Source organism: Zingiber officinale, chromosome 5B, assembly GCF_018446385.1.
Source record: "Zingiber officinale cultivar Zhangliang chromosome 5B, Zo_v1.1, whole genome shotgun sequence".
NCBI classification, from domain to species: domain Eukaryota; kingdom Viridiplantae; phylum Streptophyta; class Magnoliopsida; order Zingiberales; family Zingiberaceae; genus Zingiber; species Zingiber officinale.
The window spans coordinates 89846577-89866463 of record NC_055995.1 but is presented as its reverse complement, the minus strand read 5'-3'; the positions used below and the strand labels follow the sequence as shown (position 1 = coordinate 89866463).

Here is a 19887-nt window from a genome sequence, read left to right as displayed (position 1 = left end):
GAGCGATTATCTGACTAGACCCTTTGGCCGATCGAACCATAGCTGGAATTCTGAACCAAGTCAGTACTCTCCAGAGCAAAGTCATCTTCATCACTTAGGCTATCATGATCAACCATTCCGGCCGAGTTATCTAACCGAACATGCCTATGGTCCGATCGGACAAACTAAACACTTGGTCTAATTAAACTCAAGGGCCAAACTGAAAGGCCGAGCATAAGAATCCCTGATAGCATCCCTTAAATCTGACCCCGTGACTTTTGCAAGCAATAGTCGATCGGGCTTTACGAAGGACTCGATTAGCTTGCCATATGAACATATTATGAGTCCCTCAACCCAACTACCTCATATTCCTTCTTAGCATTTTATGCCATGGAATATTCTATATGCAAACTGTACAGTAGAAACGTAGGGATTGCTCATCCATTTTAGGAAATGCGTCAAAATATTTTATAGCCTATCCTTTTTTAGAAGTGCTTTGAGATTCGTGCATAAACAAACAGTAACACTATAAAAAGAGATTTTCATCTATAGGCGTAGGTATACGATGCTACACAACTTTAGTCACAATTCATTCTACTGTTTATTTTACTATTCATCGCCTTCAATTGGATCACTGATTGGAACGTCGGAAGGGCTACGACAGGAACCCCTTCCTTGGTTCGGTTGTTAATGCTCCTTTGGATTTGCAAGATCATTCGAAATCATCATTTCTAGCTTGGAGTCTTCGCACAGTTAACACCAGAGCCACCTACCCAACATACCAATCTCCACCGATTTTAGATAGGATCAACAACCTTTATTGATGAAATCCAGTTGCCTTCATATCTCATCTATTACAAATCAATAGACTGAATTCTAATTATGCTATCCAAGAAAAATATTTATGTGATCCAATCTACCATTTACATCCATCCTATCAAATAACTCAAATCTTGAAGCTGAAAACTCAATGCATAACAAAAAGCACATTAGATGACCATAGCTTATGCGCCCCAAATTACTACGTGCTGTATGAGTTAAGGGCAGCTCCTATAGTAGATACATTGAGTGAAAATAAGTTAAACTGGTATAAGATACATTCAAAGATGAATAATAGATTCTATAATTAGACAAGTTGAATCTACTAGTGTTGAAGGTAAGGAGAGATCAACTAGAACATTATCTAACATGATTCAAAGTGATTTAGATATCTACGATATTAAGAGTAATGCAACATAGCATAGACCTAGATAGCACGTTAAGATCTGTGTAGCCAACCCCAAATCGCTGGCCAAACATTGCCTGTTATACTGCAGGAATTAAGTGAAACATAAACAGTAATAACATGTCAAGATGCAGATTATCAGTGACTATTACCTGAAACATTTTGAATCAGATTTGTTATCTGACTGTTGTCTAATATGGATTATAATTGAAACATCACTAAGTATGTATAACCACACTCCATTAGAGGACATGAACTTTCTTCAGTCATATGCAGTTCAACATATCTACTTAAAAGAAAATTTATAGAAGGAACAATGTTCTTTGCAAATGTCTTGAACAAACTTCATATTGCAAATGTCATGCCTTTTCAAAATTACTACACAAACAAGAAAAAAAAGGATTGTCTAATGAAGAATACGTGACCAACATGCATGTGGATTCATAATATAATAAGCATGTACTCTGCCAATGCAACTGCACAGATAAGGGCAAAAAAGGGGAGTATGATTTCAGAGACCAACTCGGTCAACATCAAAATATCCCTTTTGGTTTCACAACATTTCTGTGCACTTTGTAGCCTCATTATTGGTAGATGAACTCGATTTATTTATCAAGTTGTTGAACGCATCCAAGAATGATGGCCCAGATTGCAGTCTAACTAGGTGCATCCTATAAGGTATCAATATGGTCCTCAGCCCTGCAAGTAAGCAAACCAAAAACCACATCATAATAACCCTTATTCAATTAGATTCAAGTTTAACTGTCTACTGCAAGAAAATTATATTAGCATTCTTGTATGACTACCATTGTCAAAAAGGTACGTCATATATTCCTTAAATTTCATGGCACTTGGAGTACTAAAGGACAAGATGATCCCAGAATTATCATTGTTAAAAGGGTGGCAGGTCATTTATATGCTCTAAAAATCTACATAAGCATACAATACCAACAAGGTGAAAAAAAATTTAAAACAAAGAAGGCAGAAAAAGAAAGTTACTAAATTTTCAATCTTGCCTGCAATGCACATAGCTCGGTAGATGATTGCAGCTGGAGCACCTCCACCTTTCGAGGCCATCCTCGGCTGCTCCAGGCATTCCAGGAAGGCGAGGTCCGCCTTCAGCAATTTCGCCTGATCGTAAGAGTCGTAGCCGATATCATGACAGTAGCAACAGAAGTCGAGCCAATCAACGGGCCTCTGATCCCACAGCATAGAACCGCCATCCTTGCCGCTGGACCAATTAGGACCGCAGTAGCGGCCGTACCGTGGGAACAGCTGCGAGAAGAATCCCCGCACACCCCCATGCCAGGGCACGGAGGCGACATACGGCCTGAAAAGCGGGACTGCGCAGCCGCGCTCCGACGAAATCCGCCGAGGCCTCGGACGCTGCAAGATCGGAGCCGGAGAAACCGCGAGGGCGGAATCGGGCTGCGACCGAGGCGGTAGAACCAAGCGGAGACAGCTCGTCAGGCATTCGACCATTGACCGTGGGAAGTAGAGCTTGTATTGATGTATCTCGGCATGGGGAAGGGGAGGGGAGGGGAGAGGGTTGAATTGGGGGGTAGCGGGTGAGGCGGAGGAGAGTGAGGCGGTGGGGAGGAAGGTGCCGAGGTGAGAGTGGAGGAAGTTGAGGTTGATCGTAGGGGGAAGAAACCATGAGGGCTTCTGCCCCATCGAGCATTCGGCCCCGGAGCCGCCTGTTCCCCTCGTGGCTCCGCGTCCGCCTTCAACTAGGGAATTGATCGCGGCGAGGCGTCGAAAGGAGGCAGAACGGCCCAGGAAAGGGGAAACGTGTGGGGAACGCGATACGGAAGGGAAAAGCTAGGGCTTTTGAAATCCTTCCAATTTGCCACCCGCAATCACATTGGTTAATATGATGATCCGAATGACCGGATCCCTTATACATAAACCAATAAAGCAACAGGTATCCCATAGGGTTTTTAAAGTTACGTGTGTTTAATTTTCATATTTTCTCTCATATTCCAGAGAGCCAAACACGTGGTCCCAGTATCCACCATTGAGGTAGTGCCACGTGCAAATTTAAAATCAGATTAATAACTATGTATTCCTATGTTTTCTTTTTCTCCAGTTTATTTTCTCAATTTAAACTAATGAAATATAAAGTTACATCAGTTGAAACCCCCAATGACAGGAAAAAAGAAGATTGAAATAAATGAATACAATAATATAGTGTGATGAGAGTCAAGGACGAACTTTCAGTACAACTTGTATGAAGGTAGATCATACTTTCAATCAAAGTAGATTAGTATTGAATTCAGAGTTCAAACTTTGAAGAGTGCCATGATCTTCCTTATCTCCTCGAATTCTAGAAACCAGCTAATCCCTATGTTGCTGAACTGAAAGCAAACTACTTGTCCTGCCTATTCCCCTCAATGACGAATTTGAATTGATGCCCAAAATCTGCAGATAAATCAACAAGGTTCAACACTCGATCGAAGAGTTCTGTGCGAACAAATCGCATGATTCGGACACCGAATCACAACATCGATGGAAAAAAAGAAGTCAAATCGAACCCAACACTTTAGATCTCGACATCGAGCAGACGGCAGTTTGAGCCATAAAGGAAACAGAAATCAGTGGAGGATGGAAGCGTACCAGTAGCAAGGGGTTCAGGGTGAAGGAGGAAACATCGAGAAGACAATCGACAGACTGCGACGACCTTTCACTTCCTCGATCTTCGCCGCGATCGCGCGGGCGAGATGTTTCACGGGCAGCGAGTGAGCCTTTTATCGGTTTTTGTATAGGCCGGGCCTCATATGGGCCGATGGATGGGAGACGAGGGCATCGTTTTGGAATGGTCGGCTCCTTGTAGCCGTCCAATCAGGGGCCTGATCAAATTCTCTGCGATCGGACGGATAATAATTCATACTTAAGATATGTGTTCACCGCCTTTCCCGTGTTAGAGAAGCGCCGTGTCCGCCGCAAGAGCGTCGGCGATCGGTGCGGGCGGAGATGACGCAGAAGGGAAGCCTGTTCAAGGGCCAGCAGAAGAGGAGAACCATCCCTCCCAATCGCCATGGAAAGACTTCACAAACCCGTAAAGGTTTCGCCTGATCCCTTCTTCTCCCTGCGTGCTTGCCTTGTTATTGCTTATACTTAACTTGGCCTCAACATGGTCCAGGGAAGAAGTACTTGAAGCCTTCCAAGATATCCAAGGAGATGGAAACTGACCGAGTTAGTGCTCTTCTCCTTCTCTATTTTATGCTTGCCTCGGCGGCTCGGCCTCGTCTCTTCAAAATTCTTTTTTGCATGCCCCTGTTTTTTTAGCACAGACTCTACCTTTCCTTGATAAGCATTTCGCCTTTGATTAGTTTTTTCTGCCAAATAGATTGTTCAGTTGTCAAGCTTTTTCAGTAAAACAACTTCCCCATAACCCTAATTAGAGGTTTCTGCTACTGTATAGTTCAAATACTCTGTTGATAACGAGGTGAGAAATGGAATATTGATTTCATCAGCGATTTTTTCTTTTTCTTAAAAAAAAATTGAATGGTGAGGCTCCTTTTTCAATTTTGTCATCTGTATGATGAGAAAATATGCCTTTTGTTTACCTTGAAGTGTATAGTTAATGCGAAGGAAGAGATATAAAGATAATTTTCCTACCTTCTAGTTTGACCTTCTTTTTCCATTCAAAAGGAGTGCTGGAATGTGTTATCTGCATTTCCATAAATTTAGTATATCAATATATGTTGTTAAAAGAATAATTTTAGGCTTATGGTTGATGCACTGGCCTGTAGAAAGATGAGTAATAAGTCTAATGTGATGTGTAAGATGAAGCAAGGCTTTCGTACAATTGCAACTCACTAGCCCTAATACAACCCGTAGATAGGAACTAAATTTAACAACACTAAAATATTTAAAGCTGTAAATCTTGTAAAAAGATGGTTGCTACTTAGCTGACAAGAAGTTGGGAGTTGCTAGATCTAGGATTTGAAAACAGGTATTCTACTTCTCTGCTCCAGGAATGGAATGGGATGCCCTAAACAAATCTATATATATATATATATATATAATTTTTGACCTTGCTTAGTTACGGATTTCAATGGTGGCTAGCTATACATGTTCGGATTACCAACCATTCTTTCTTATTGATCAAGCACATTAAACTTTGGAGTGCATGTTTTTCCTGATCTATGCAAGGGGAAGGCGGGAGGATTGTCTTTATAAGTTCAAGAGGACTTTGTTTGGCACAACTAGGGTTGTAAATGAACAAAATCTTCATGAACAACATCAACACTTGGCTTGATAAGAGCTTGGTTATATTCATTCAATGTAATGATATAAAATAAAGAAGTTCAAACATTAGTAACCTTGACTCAATGTATATGAACAAATCTTTCGAGTAGTTCAAGAAAAAGCCATCCACAAACTTGTCTCGTACATTGACACCACTACTCGATGATTGCTACAACTTTACTCATTGTGTGGAGCATAACTCTTGAAGTTCTGGAAGCCAATTATTTTCCCATGCAACCCTTCCTCTGCAATCAGTTCTGTTTCTGACTTCAAGTCTGTATTTCCCAGTTGTGATCATAATCAGCAATGATTATGTGCCTTGTTTTTTCTTTTCAAAGATGAAATGAATTGCCACATTCTTGTGAGGTTTTAGTTCATGCAATACTATCGTAGAACACATTCTCTGACTACTATTTCGTCAACCATGATTTCTTTTACATATTTCTGATGGTATTAAACAATTCATGAATCAGGAACTGAGCAAGTTCATAAACCACTGCAACGAGATCAAGGCTGCAACTGCTGCTAGCAAGGAGGGTGGTCAGCTTAACATTCTGAAGCCCGAAACAAATGCGTCTACTTCTGCAAAGACGCAGGAAAAAAGCTAGAAAATGTTGTTTTGTGATCTGGATATCGATGCCACAAGATGATCGAAGATGCTTTGATTGCCTTGTTTTAGTTTTTTTGTTTGCCTATAACTTGAAATTTCAGATGAGCAGTGGCTTACAATGTGTGAATGTTTTTTCTCACTATCAGATGAAATGTTTTGGCCTACAGATTGCAGTAGCTGCATTTTCATGACACAAAAGTGTAGTAAAATTATAGAGGATTATTCATCTTTATGATGTTTTCATTTTCTTTCCTAGATGAGACATTTAAGTAGTGTTTTCTAGTCCATTTATTTAATCTAGAGGATGTAGATTGCTATAATCATTGAGCCAAATGCAATCATGTATCCAAAAAATTGTTAAAACTGATATAAACATTCAAAAGGATTATCATCTATGTTCTTAACTATTATAAGTAAAGAAGTGACAAGTAAATTCAACATATAAAATATTATAATATATAACAAAAGAAAATGTTCAAATAATATATATATATATATATATATATATAAGGGGAAAATTAAGAAATATATATTTAAAAATAATGAACTTTTTTTTTTCTTTCTACCAACTATATAAAGCACACAACAAACACCCACGTCATTTTATCTCCATTCGTTCTCTTATCCTCCTTTCATGGCAATGGCTGCCATCGCTAACCCTTGCGCCCTCTCTCCGACCACTGCCCTCGCCTCCCAAAAGCTCGCTGCCCCTCACTTTGTCTCGCCTCTCCGCCCCTCCTGCTCCTCCTCATCTTACCCTTCCTTGGCCTTCCACAAGCTTCACATCCTTATCAAACCACGACTTCAGATCGCTCCTAGAAGGTTCGAAGTTTCCCCGCTTCGCGCTGAGCTCTCAGCCGTCGCCGACCCGGAGACCGATCTCGAGGATGGTGAAGCCGGATCCGAATCGGCCGTCGCCACCGTCGCCGCTCCGTCCAAAACCAAGACCGGCAAGGCCGCTTTGCCCCTCAAGAGGGATAGGGTAGATCTTCTCCTGTACACTCGTTTTTTGTTTTTTGTTTTTTGTTCGCTTGTCCTTTTGGGGTTTGTATGGATCGGTGCAAGTTATGTGGAATTTGTTGTCGCAGACAAGGTCCAAACGTTTTTTGGAGATACAGAAATTGAGGGAGAACAAGAAGGAGTATGATGTGCCCGCTGCAGTCTCGCTTCTCAAGCAGACGGCGAGCACGAAATTTGTGGAGTCCACAGAGGCGCATTTCCGCCTCAACATCGATCCTAAGTACAACGACCAGCAGCTGAGGGCCACGGTGCTGATTCCTTATCCTGCCGTTCTTGGGTCATGTTGAATTTTGTGGGTTGCTTACATGTGTTTTCATATCATATAGGTGAATCTGCCGAAGGGGACTGGGCAGACTGTTAAAGTGGCTGTGCTAACCCAAGGTGGGTTATCATTTGTGTTTCTTTTCCCACACTCCATTGTTGCATGCTATGATTAAACCATACATTATAATTCATGGTTTCTCCTACTAAATTGTCAAACTTTATTGCTAGCTTTTTTTTCTTGAACAGTGCCAGATTTTTCTGCTCCAATATTGATATATCCTTGTTTATATGAGAATGTGCTATGGAAATTGAAATAATTAGAAAATTATAAGTTGAAAGTCCTATAGAAACAATGCAAGGTGTATAACTTGAGGAATTCCGTGTTTAACTTATAGTTGTATTCTTGGCATTCAAGTCCATGTTTAACTTAGCTGATGTTCTGTTAGGAAGATATATGTGTGCCCAACATCCAAAAGTAGCAATTGGTATCTACAAAAAAAAAAAAAAGACTCATCGGATCTATGGTTTGATTTCATCTTGGAAATGGGAAACCTGAATGGAATATGGAAAATTCCTAATGTGTTCTCCTAACTCTAAGCTAACTCATGCAGCGATTTGCGAAGATGTTGTTTCTGAGGTGGAAAATTGTAATTCATCACAATTGACTATTTGTAAGATTTTGAAGTATATAGTTGATTTTTTTTCTTCGCGTGATGCATTATTCAAATTGGATGTTTAGAATTGCTAATGTGAACCTCAAGTTCATGCCGTGATTGTTAATCATGTGACCTGGGTTTTTTATGGATTGAAAATTTCATTTGAATTCTTAATTTAATTAGGAAATAAATGGTGAGGGTAGGTACATTATATGAGCCTTATGGGTTGTGCTTAATGTATCTATATCATGTCTATGACTTGATGCTGTATCTATTTTATTTAGAGACATAGAAGAGGAGAGTTGGGTATAATTTTTTGTCCTCTCCTGTCTCTAATAGTCTGATTGCATCAGATTCCTATTGAAACTTTCTATAAAAAAAAAACACAAATTAACAATCAAACATGCACTAGGAATTCAGATGGCAACATTATAAGCAGGACCTGTGGATACGTTGCTGAATGTGGTGTTTACATTTGTTGCATATATTATCTCTGAGAAAAAGTAATTTAGCATGTTTCTTGGAGTTCTATGGAAATAATAGTTAGAGTGACTATTGGAAGGAAGTTTTAGAAGTTAGGTCAGACAACCAAGAATTTCATTTTTCCCCCCTCTTTTTCTTTTTCAGGAAGAAAATAATTAGAGACACTCAAGCAATTAACTGATATAAATTGATATGCAACTTGTTTAATATTCAACCTGCATAGTATTTTTGCAAATAGTTTTTAGTCCTACCTCAATATATCAGAAATATTGTAAATTTTGACGCAAACATTTAGTTGTTCATATGTAAGTATTTTATATATATATTTTTTAATTCTACTTTAAGTTATGTAGGTGCAAAAATTGATGAAGCCATGAATGCTGGAGCTGATATAGTTGGTGGAGAGGAATTAATAGAGCAGATAAAAGGTGGATTTATGGATTTTGATAAGTTAATTGCTTCTCCAGATATGATGCCCAAGGTCTGAACTGAATCTTACTTAAATGGTTTTCTTTCTTGTTTGTTGCTACTAGTAACACTGATATGTTCGTACACAACACTATTTTGAGAAATTATTCTAATTATCTCTGTCATTCTGTTAAATGAGTAATTCCATGGACATGCAAATGACTAATAAAAGCGACATTGAATGTTTTTCTGAATTTAACTTAGGTATTTGCCGAGGGAGGATGCAATGCATTTTCATGTCCCTTTGTGACTTGACATTCACACATCTTTATTCACATTTCTAATCTTTATATGTTTCCTAGTTTGAGCATGCCCTCAATATAACCCTTTGTCCCTTTTAATGTAACGACCCGGCCCCTTGGCCCCTTGGGCGGCCCAACTGGTGGCCCATTTGGCGGTCCCTTCGGCGGCTCAACTGGCGACCCCTTATGTCGTCGACCGACGACCCTTGGCCGTGTCGTTACTCACTAGGTCTTCCCACCCTGGCCAGTGGATTTTTTGCCTTTCCCAATATTCGAACTCTAGACCTTCAGGCTAAGTACTAGAGTTTATGAATCCTGGTAGCCAAGGGGCCGAGGGGCCGGGTCGTTACATTTAATGCTTTGAGTTGAATTGTTCTATTAAATTTACTATTCTCCTGCAATCTGCAATCACAGGTTGCCAGTTTGGGAAAACTTTTAGGTCCACGTGGACTTATGCCTAATCCTAAAGCTGGTACAGTCACCACTGATATACCTCAGGTATGGCTTGGAAAGATCTTCTAGCTAGTTCCATTTATTCACTTTAGATGTATAAAGTCTTATGTTGTCATTACATTTGATCTGGTCGAAGCTTATGAGTTTAATAGTGTTTCTCTGTTGATATTTCATTTCCAATTTGTTTTAGAATGGCAACAGAAATTGTGGTTACTTCGTCAGCTTATAAATGTAGCACATGGATTATTGTGAAATACTAAAAGGGTTGAGAGGCTTAGATGAAAGCGGGCTTCCTGAATATAGGACTAACAGTAATATGCTTGACATATATATTATAATAACATGGATTTGAAGAAGACAAACTTGTATGTATCGACCCAGGCAATTTCTTTTGGTAGGGAAGTTACTAGTTTATGCATGCATCCTATTGTCCACGGAAAAATAGAGGTTCACCATACACAAATATTTCTTCTGGTTAAGCTGGAACTTACTATAATATGTTCGGCTTTTTTTTTTGTACATTGAAATGCTTTAAGCCATGACACCCAGTTATTCATTTTTTGTCATCTATTAAAATCACAACAACCTATTGACTTACTACCTTAAAATCACTACCTTGACTCAATTAGCAATGTACTATCAGTAACAAGATAAGCTCAATAAAAAATACTGGCTAAGAGATGTTTCAGCATCCGAATTCAGGACTTCAGACTTCCATAACCAGCATTCAAAGATATATTAATTGTGAAATATTATGAATCAGGATTTAATGACAAAACTGATGGAGATTGGATAGATCATAATTAGTTTTTTTTTTTGGTTTAATGTTTTTTGCATAGCTCCTTTATTGTTTGTTTGACTTTAATCATTGTTTCAGGCTATCCAAGAATTCAAGAAAGGTAAAGTTGAATACCGGGTGGATAAGACTGGGATTGTTCACGTACCTTTTGGGAAGGTTAATTTTTCAGAGGAAGACCTTATTATCAATCTGATGGCTGCACTAGTATGTTCATCTTTATTTAAACCAATTTTTTCTTTTGGGGGAAATTGAATTAGCTCCAGTGACAGAATGCAACCTTCTCTTTCTTCCTCTCTCTGCAGAGATCAATTGAAACAAACAAGCCTTCCGGTGCAAAAGGAGTATACTGGAAGAGTATTCATATTTGTTCATCAATGGGACCTTCAATTCGATTGAACATAAGAGAAGCACTGGACTACAAATCCCCTGCAGCGTAGGACTGAAGCTCAGATTGGCACATGAAATACTTGGTAGCATAATTTGCCTTGAGACCATGGCAACAAGCACTACACAACTCAAAGATGACCTACACCACAGCCAATTTAGGTATGGAATTGTTGTTATCTGAATAGTAGGTTTGTGTAAGTTCGATGATGGTGTGCCATTTGGTAGAAATGCACAATGCATATCCCCAAATGCAGCAGCTCTCTACAATATTATTCTCTTCTCACTGGTCCTCCGTTTGTTATCCTTTACCGCAACACATAACCTAAACGGTTCAGGTGAGTTTGAGCCCAGCCCATCAGGCATCAGCCCATGTATGACTACCAAAGCCATTCATATACAACGATTGACCAGGAGTTTTGTTCAATAAATCAGCCCCACAATCTGACAATCTCGCGTGGTATCGGCCCCACACCCGTAGCGGTTCAATACACCGCTGCCTATTAAAAGTCGAAATATTAGCACGTTGGGCGTCTGCAACTTAACCGGAGCGTGTAAGAACGGTCGCGGTCATTGCAAAATCTAGTAAATAAAAATAAAAAATAAAAAATTAGTAAATTTTTTTAAATATATATAAAAATTTAATTAATAATAAAAAAATAATATATATATATATATAATTATAAAAAATAATATATATAAAGTCATAAAAACTTAATAGACCATTATATTTTTTTACTTGTAATTTTTTTAAAAGCTCATATAATAAATTATTATTTATTCATCTTTAAATTTATAATTTATGTTAAACTATTCGTCTCTAAAAACACTAAACAATATAATGAGAATAAACAATCATATCCCAATTCTTAGGTTATATATAAAATATATAATTAATAAGAATATAAATTTATACAAATATATATCATTTATTAGATTTTTAAATTAAATTAAAAAATTATTATATTTTAATAAGATGAATTAGTTAGGCTTTGAGACTATAAATATATGATTATCAAAACTTAAGTTTGAATTTTATCATTGTAAGTCCCTATTCGAAATCACCGTCATCGTTTTCTTGTGCACGCTTGCTCACGCATCCCCCCATAGCACCTTTGTCGTGCCTGGGCTAATTGGTAGTAAAAGGTGAATACGTTCGCTCCCAACGTCCTCGCCAATCCGTCCCAGGACTAACACGGAGAAGGTAAATTACGGACGGCTACTAGTCTTTGGAATAATGACTAACACATAAGGGAGATATTTATCTCGACTTTTGCTGAGATTCGAACTCTAGATCTTATTGATGATAACACCTCATATACTAACTACTAGATTCATTTGAGGAGACGTCGTGCCTGGGCTAATGAGCTGCCGGATCAACGAAAACTGACATTATTTATTTAAAAATTAACATGACATAGGGTGTCGCTGTATCGGAAAAAGTTCATTCCAGTTGTTCTGCGACTGTTCCGTTGAATCATAGACTTAACTATGTTTAACGGTGAGCATTTCATTTAGTAGATACACTTCTAATCAAATTAATTATAAATTGACCCCAGACATTACTATTTACACGGAGAAGAGTCTCAACTTGTCATTATATTTAAAATTATAAAAATAGATATTATATTTAACTTTATTTATTTTTGTGTATGGTGTCAATTTTGCTAAAATGGATTCGGTAAGGTATATCGGTATTGAAATCTTATACCATATGCCATATCAAAAACTTTGATATACAAAATAATTATATTAATACCATATTGAAATTTTAATATATCGATTTTTGACAATATTGATATATGAAATACCAAATTATTAAATTACATAGTGTACCGAAAATTTTCTGATACGGTATAATACCATTAAAGTTTTTGATATTGTTACTACTCCTAAACTTTCCTAATTAAGAATTTTATTATTTCATTTTTTTTATTATTATATTTATATTTGTCAAAGAGTTGCAAATGACTTCTTTCCTTAATCTTTATTTTTCTTCATTGGTTTTTCGTCTTACAAATGATTTTTTTATTTGCCTATTAAATAAATCTAAATCGAAACTTATACCTATTCAGAAATTAATCTCTAAAATATATTATTAAAAAAAAGTCAATTATTGGTGTTAATCTAACAGCTAAGTCTATCAATCATCTTACAATAAATCGTCGGCTCAAACTAATGAAACTCAACATGACGATCAATCAGCTTGACAATAAATATACGACTCAACTGATGGAGCTCGACATGACAATGTAAATATTATCCAGTTCATATTCTTGATATACTCTCTCAATTATTAAAGCACATAATAGACGTTGATTCGGTGATAAGGGTCTATCCCTTATAAGGTCTAGGGGTATAAATGAGTCAAGCTGCTCGTGAACTATTCGAAGCTCGATTTGATAAAAGTTCGTTTGAGCTCGTTTAATGAGGCTCGTTAAGATAAACAAATCAAGCTCAAACTTCACAATATTCGGCTCGTTAGCTCGTGAACATATTCGTTAAACTCATGAATCAAAAAATAATAGTTTTGATATTAAATTTACACTCTACTTATGAAAAACATAGACAAATATATTAAATTTATTTATTATAATAAAATTATAAATTTTAACCATAATATTATAATTTTTTTAAAATATATAATTTAGTTTTTAATAAATATTTAAATTTATAATTTATATTTATTAAGCTCGTTTAGGCTCGATAAAAGCTCGAATAATCTCGTGAGCCATGAATATATTCGTTAAATAAAGCTCGAGCTCGATTATAAACGAGCCAAACTCAAACATCCAAGAGTTCGACTCGGCTCGGCTCGATTACACCCCTAATAGGGTCATTGTCACAGTGGAAGTCAAAGGTTAGGCGGTCAATACCCCTGTATCGTTGGCCAGTCGGACAATCCACTTGCCCGATCGGGATGAAGGATAGCCCGGTCGATATCAACCTGATGTTATCATAACTCGGTCGCATACTGAGCTTCCGACGCTCAAAAAACCCAGTGCTGACGAGGCATACGCCGAGCGGCCAGCTCGCTCGGACTTACATCGAACCAACGGGAACGCAACCGAGCAGTCACACTCATATATAGCTCGGCACAACAACGGGGCTCGAACAGTGGAAGGGTGTCCGAGCAGCCACTCCATTCAGCCCAAGGGTCAGAACACCCGGACGACTGACGGTTGGCTGAGCGTTCATCTCGCTCAGCCCAGTAATGGACAAAAAGGATCAGCCAATATCTTTGTGGGAACCCGTGTCACCGACAGACGACATGGTTGGCGGCATGGTCAGGTAGAGGATCGTACGACGGAAGCTTCCACTATCATGTCAGAGATATGCTCGGGTCATTGAGGTATGGTGTCAAAGGCACTTTCTTGATATATTTTTTTAGGGGAAGATTCGAGAAGCGTGCACACGTGCTTCTGTAGCCTTATATAAGGAGCTCCAAGGTTCGACGGAGGTATGCGAAGATTACTGTAGCTACTGTTACTCTGCTTCTTTCAATTTGCTTCTTTCTCTGCTCTCACATCGTCGGTGACTGACTTGAACGATGGAGGACCATCGCCGGGGAACCCCTCCTTGGCTTGGCACTGACGTTGTTGTGGTTGCAGGTCAACAAGAGCGTCACGTCCTTCTAGCGTCCATCGCCTCAACTCTCGAACAGGATCAAATTTGGCGCCGTCTGTGGGAACGCATCTACATCCGAGCCGAGAAGATGGAAGAAGCTGGACGACTTCACATTGTAACGCTCACTTAAGAGGAGCTCGATATGCTCATGCAAGCTCGAGTAGCCAAAATAGTTGAGCAGCAACAGTAGAAGGCGTTGGCTGATAGGCTGGCGCAACAGGCCATGTCAGCGTCAGGAGGTCAAGCTGTGCATGAGGGTCGACTGTAACAACTCTCCATCTGGGGACAAAACAAAGGGTCGATCGGCACGCAGGGAGAAGCACCACCTGCGTCGATACTGTTCCACCGGGCTCTGTTCTAGATGCCCTCGGAAATCGCGCAAGCGAATCAAGAGCGGGGATCTTCTACAGACGAAGCGCCCTTTCGGGATGTCTGGAAACGCAAAGTGCCGCGAGGCGACGCGTCCCCCGAGCGGATCAATCGCCAGTTCTTCGAAGAAATATTGCGGGACCCGTTGTCGAGGCACTATGTTTCACTGACGATCGGAGAGTACAACGGATCGATCGATCCAGACAATCATTTGGGCAAGTTCGACAACGCAGCTACACTTCACCAATACACAGATGGGTGAAGTGTCGGGTCTTCCTCACCACACTCTCCGGCTTGGCGCAACGCTGGTTCAGGAGGCTTCCGGATGGATCAATACGGAGCTTCAAGGATTTTCGAACGACCTTCCTGTACCACTTTACGAGCAATAGGCGCTACCAAAAAATGAGCATCAATTTATTTTCTTTGAAGCAAGGACCGAGAGAAGCTCTCCGGGCGTACATCCAGCGATTTAACTAGGTAGCTATGGATATCCCTTCGGTCTCATCTGAGACCATGATGAATGCCTTCACCCAGGGGCTCGCCGAGGGAGACTTCTTCCAATTGCTCATCAGGAAGCCGCCTCGGGACTACGACCACATGCTCAAGAAAGCTAATGAGTATATAAATGTGGAAGAGACCCAAGCAGCGAGAAGGAAGGAGGCACCAGCCGAACCCTCGATGCTTGCCGAACGACGACTGGCGAGCAGCCACCAATCGCCAAAAGGACCAAGAGCTGAAGGTTGGCCTCACCGGGAAACGAGGGCGCATGCCATGCAGCATGTGGCTTCCGACCAGTTAAAGACATCGAAAGACAAGGTATGGACGCTCATGTTTTGCTCCTTCCACCAGTCAATGTCACACAACACACGTGACTGTCGCGGCCTGACGTCGATCGCCCTCTCCTGACCAGCGGCACATGCATCAATCCGTTGAACGGCAGGATGATACAAGAAGATCACTCGAGCGACAACACCACCATCAGCAAAGGGAAAACATCGATCATCCCCTAGCCTCTCGCAAACAAAACAGGACATCTGCTCGGGAGGAGGAAAATAGAAGTAATACCGCTCGAGGGGAAATAAACATCATCACCGTCGGGTCGACCAGCGGTGACTCCAACCGAGCCAGGAAGTCATACGCTTGCCGACTAGAGATACATGCAGTAGGCTGCAGCCAGAAAAGGCAAGTGGGTCTGAGATCAGCTTCGGGCCCCGGGACCTCGAGGGAGTGGAAGTCCCTCACGATGACGCTCTTATTATCCGAGGGGTAATCGCTAACTATACTATTCACCGAATTTTTATGGACACAGGGAACTCAGTGAATATAATCTTCAAGGAGGCTTTCGATCAGCTCCAGATCGACCAAGGCGAGCTACTCCAATGGCGACCCCACTATATGGGTTCATTGGCAACGAGGTTCAGCCGATCGACCAAACTAAGTTGGCCATATCGCTTGGAGAGGAGCCACTCAGGAGGACCAAAACCACAAACTTCATTGTGGTAGACGCCCCCTCAACCTACAACGCCATCTTGGGCCGACCGACCCTCAATGAGTTCCGAGCGGTAGTTTCAACCTACTACCAAATTATCAAGCTCCCGGTAGACGACTGGGTTGGAGAAGTCAGAAGTGACTAGCTGGCCACTCGGCGCTGCTATGTTGAGATTGTCAAGACTGAGGTCAGATTCGCTCAAAAGGCTCCCAAGCTAGAGGTGAGCATCATCACTAAAAAAACACCTACTCTAGTCTATGAGGAGAGAGAGGAAGTGCAAGTCCATCCCGGCCGAGCGGAGGCAACAACTTTCATAGCATCCGATCTAGAGGTGGAGCAGAAGACGGAGCTGATCGCGTGCCTCCAGTAGAACCACGATGTATTCGCATGGTCGATGCACGAGCTTCCCGGGATCTCCCCGAGCATCGCACAGCATGAGTTGCACGTCCGACCGGACGCTCGACCTGTAAAGCAGAAAAAGAGAGACTTCAGCGTCGAACAAAATCTGATCATCTGAACAGAGATAGAGAAGCTGCTGGATGTCGGCCACATACGGGAAGTTCAATTCCCGAGCTGGCTCGCAAATGTCGTGTTGGTCTTGAAACTGGACAACAAGTGGCAAGTCTGCATCGACTTCCGGGACCTCAACAAGGCATGCTCGAAGGACTTCTACCCACTGCCTCAGATTGATCAGATGGTTGACTCCACCGCTGGGTGTGAGCTGATATGCATGCTGGATGCGTATCAAGGGTACCACCAAGTGTCGCTCTCCCGAGAAGATCAGGAAAAGGTTAGCTTCATTACGGTCGATGGACCATATTGTTACAACATCATGTCGTTCGAATTGAAGAACGCCGAGGCTACTTATCAAAGACTAATGAATAAGGAGTTCCGACGGAAGATCAACCGTAACATAAAGGTATACGTCGACGACATATTAATCAAATCCCTCCGAACAGCTGACCTATGTGCAGATATCAAGGAGACTTGCCAGACACTCGGGACATACAGCATGAAACTAAATCCAAACAAGTGTCTGTTTGGCACAATGAGCGGGTGATTCCTGGGCTACATCGTCACCGAGCAGGGCATCGAGGCAAATCCTAGCAAAGTAAAAACACTACAAGACATGTCGCCACTGAGAAATTTGAAGGAAGTCCAACGTCTCACCGGTCGGATAACAGCACTGTCTCGGTTCATCTCCAAGTCATCCGACCGGAGCTTGTCATTCTTCAAAGTATTACACCGAGCCACCAAGTTTCAATGGGACCAGGAATGCGACCGGGTGTTCGAAGAACTTAAGGACTACCTCAACTCGTTGCCTGTACTAGCCAAGCTGGTTGTCGGCGAGCCCCTCCGAATTTACCTGTCCTTGACCAAACATGCAATTGACTTGGCTCTAGTTAGGCAAAACGGCGAAGAACAGCCGGTGTATTTCTTAAGTCATATATTCAAAGACGCTGAATCCCGCTACACCGGTCTTGAGAAGTTGACTTATGCATTGGTACTGGCCGCTCGGAGGCTTCACCCGTACTTTCTCGCTCACTCCATTATCGTAATGACCAATAGCCCCTTGGGTAGAGTCCTCAATCCAGAGGCGTCTGAATGGCTTATCAAATGGACGACGGAGCTCAGCGAGTTCGACATCTAGTATTAGCCTCAGACGGCCATCAAAGCGCAATCCTTGACGGATTTCGTTATTGAGGTACAAAATCCTTAGCAGGAAGTCATTTGGAGGATATATGCGGATGACTCATCCACTCGGTAGAGCAGCGGGATCAGCATATTGCTCATCTCACCCTAAGAGGAGTGGATGCAGCTGTCTGTTCAGCTGGACTACAGAGCCACGAATAATGAAGCTGAGTACGAGGCGCTTATAACCAGCTTACAAGTCGCCCGGCACGTCGGAGCCCTCAAGGTTCTCATCCACTCGGACTCTCAATTGACCACTCAGTGGTTGACCGGGACATTCGAGATAAGTAATGCGCGACTCAAGCTCTATACCGAAGCCTTCGAAAAATTAAAAGTCAACTTTCGGGAGGTCGTCATAAATAAAATCCCCCGGTCGGAGAATCAAGCTCCAGACGAGCTAGCCAAACTAGCTAGTTCGCTTTCGCCGATCGTCGTACCACAGCTAATCGAGCAGGTGTCCTTAGTGGCTCATATTGACCGAATGGAGGGACTCTCCTTTCCAAGTGATTGGAGAACGACTCTGGTGGAATCCTTGCGATCGGGAGCTACACCCTCCGATCAGGAGGAGGCTTGCATATTGAAGAGGAGAGCTAGTCGGTTCATCTTGATCGGGGATCGACTTTACAAGAAAGCCTTCTCTAGGCCTCTACTTAAATGTGTCGGATCAGAAGACGCCGACTATATACTACGGGAGGTACATCAAGGATTCTGTGGAGGACACCCGGGTGACCGCTCACTGGCAAGGAAGATTATGCTGGCCAGATACTTCTGACCGACCCTCTAAGAGGATGCCGCCCGGACGATGGTTACATGTCTGTCTTGCCAGAAGTATCATAGCCTCTCACACCGACCTACCAAGGAGATGAAGGCGTCCACAGTCTCTTACCCGTTCGACTAGTGGGGCATGGACATTGTTGGGTCATTCCCCATAGCAACAGGTCAGCGGAAGTTTCTGCTCATCGCAGTGGATTATTTCTCCAAGTGGGTCGAAGTCAAGCCGCTAGCAAAAATAACTGATTAGATGGTCATGAAGTTCATCTAGCAGCACATCATCTGCCGATTCGGCATCCCACATCGGCTCGTCTCAGACAATGGAAGACAGTTCGCTGGTCAAAGGCTCAGGGAATGGTGCGGAGGATACGACATCCAGCAGGCCTTCACTTCCGTGGCTTATCCACAGAGCAACGGGCAAGCAGAGGTCACCAATCAAGAAATCCTCCGAGTCCTATGCGCTCGGCTCGATCATATGGGAGGCAGTTGGGTCGATGAGCTCCCCAACGTGCTGTGGGCGCTCCGCACGACTCCTAAGAAAGGGACCGGGACAACTCCTTTCCACCTGATGTATGGTGGCGAAGCGGTCGCCCCCGTTGAAGTCGGAGTCAAATCCGATCGGATACAACACTACGACGAGGACAACTCCGAACGGAGGTTTCTGGAACTAGACTTAGTGGACGAAGCTTGCGCAAAAGCCGCCGACCGATTGATGGCCTACCGTCACAGGATGAAGCAGAACTATAATCGGAGGGTGATCCTGAGGTCGTTCCAAGTCGGAGATCTGGTATGGAAGAAAGTAAAGTCGGTCAACGACGTCACCAAGCTAGAAGCCCCGTGGGCTAGACCCTTCAACGTCGTGGAGAAGCTCCATTCGGACGCCTATTACTTGGAGGATGAGGACGGACGACGACTGGAGCAGCCGTGGAGCGCAAATCATTTCCAACCTTATCAAGCCGGGTGAGAGGTGCGTCGATGTAATAATCAATGTATGTTTATATCCCCGTGCTCCTTGTATGCAGGGCAGAAATAAAGACTCAAATTCAAAACTTTGTGCCGAACGACACAATAAATCGTCAAGCGACGACGTTAAACTCATGTC

General features: G+C 41.9%; 3 protein-coding genes across 3 annotated transcripts; 2 read left to right on the top strand and 1 right to left on the bottom strand.

Annotated features, from left to right (window-relative positions):
- Positions 1 to 1487: 1487 nt before the first annotated feature.
- On the bottom strand, positions 1488 to 3358 carry LOC121984922. The gene is made up of 2 exons (XM_042538102.1): positions 2221 to 3358; positions 1488 to 1903 (listed from the first exon to the last, which is right to left on the bottom strand). Exons 1-2 carry the CDS (start codon positions 2876 to 2878, stop codon positions 1758 to 1760), a joined length of 804 nt encoding a protein of 267 aa, XP_042394036.1. The 5' UTR covers positions 2879 to 3358; the 3' UTR covers positions 1488 to 1757.
- A 737-nt stretch (positions 3359 to 4095) lies between these two features.
- On the top strand, positions 4096 to 6323 carry LOC121984923. The gene is made up of 3 exons (XM_042538103.1): positions 4096 to 4268; positions 4347 to 4399; positions 5932 to 6323. The coding sequence occupies exons 1-3, from the start codon at positions 4178 to 4180 to the stop codon at positions 6064 to 6066; spliced, it is 279 nt and encodes a 92-aa protein (XP_042394037.1). The 5' UTR covers positions 4096 to 4177; the 3' UTR covers positions 6067 to 6323.
- A 351-nt stretch (positions 6324 to 6674) lies between these two features.
- On the top strand, positions 6675 to 11129 carry LOC121984920 (50S ribosomal protein L1, chloroplastic-like). Its single transcript, XM_042538101.1, has 7 exons — positions 6675 to 7050; positions 7157 to 7336; positions 7415 to 7469; positions 8845 to 8972; positions 9616 to 9699; positions 10532 to 10657; positions 10756 to 11129. Exons 1-7 carry the CDS (start codon positions 6703 to 6705, stop codon positions 10888 to 10890), a joined length of 1056 nt encoding a protein of 351 aa, XP_042394035.1. The 5' UTR covers positions 6675 to 6702; the 3' UTR covers positions 10891 to 11129.
- The last annotated feature ends 8758 nt before the right edge of the window (positions 11130 to 19887 follow it).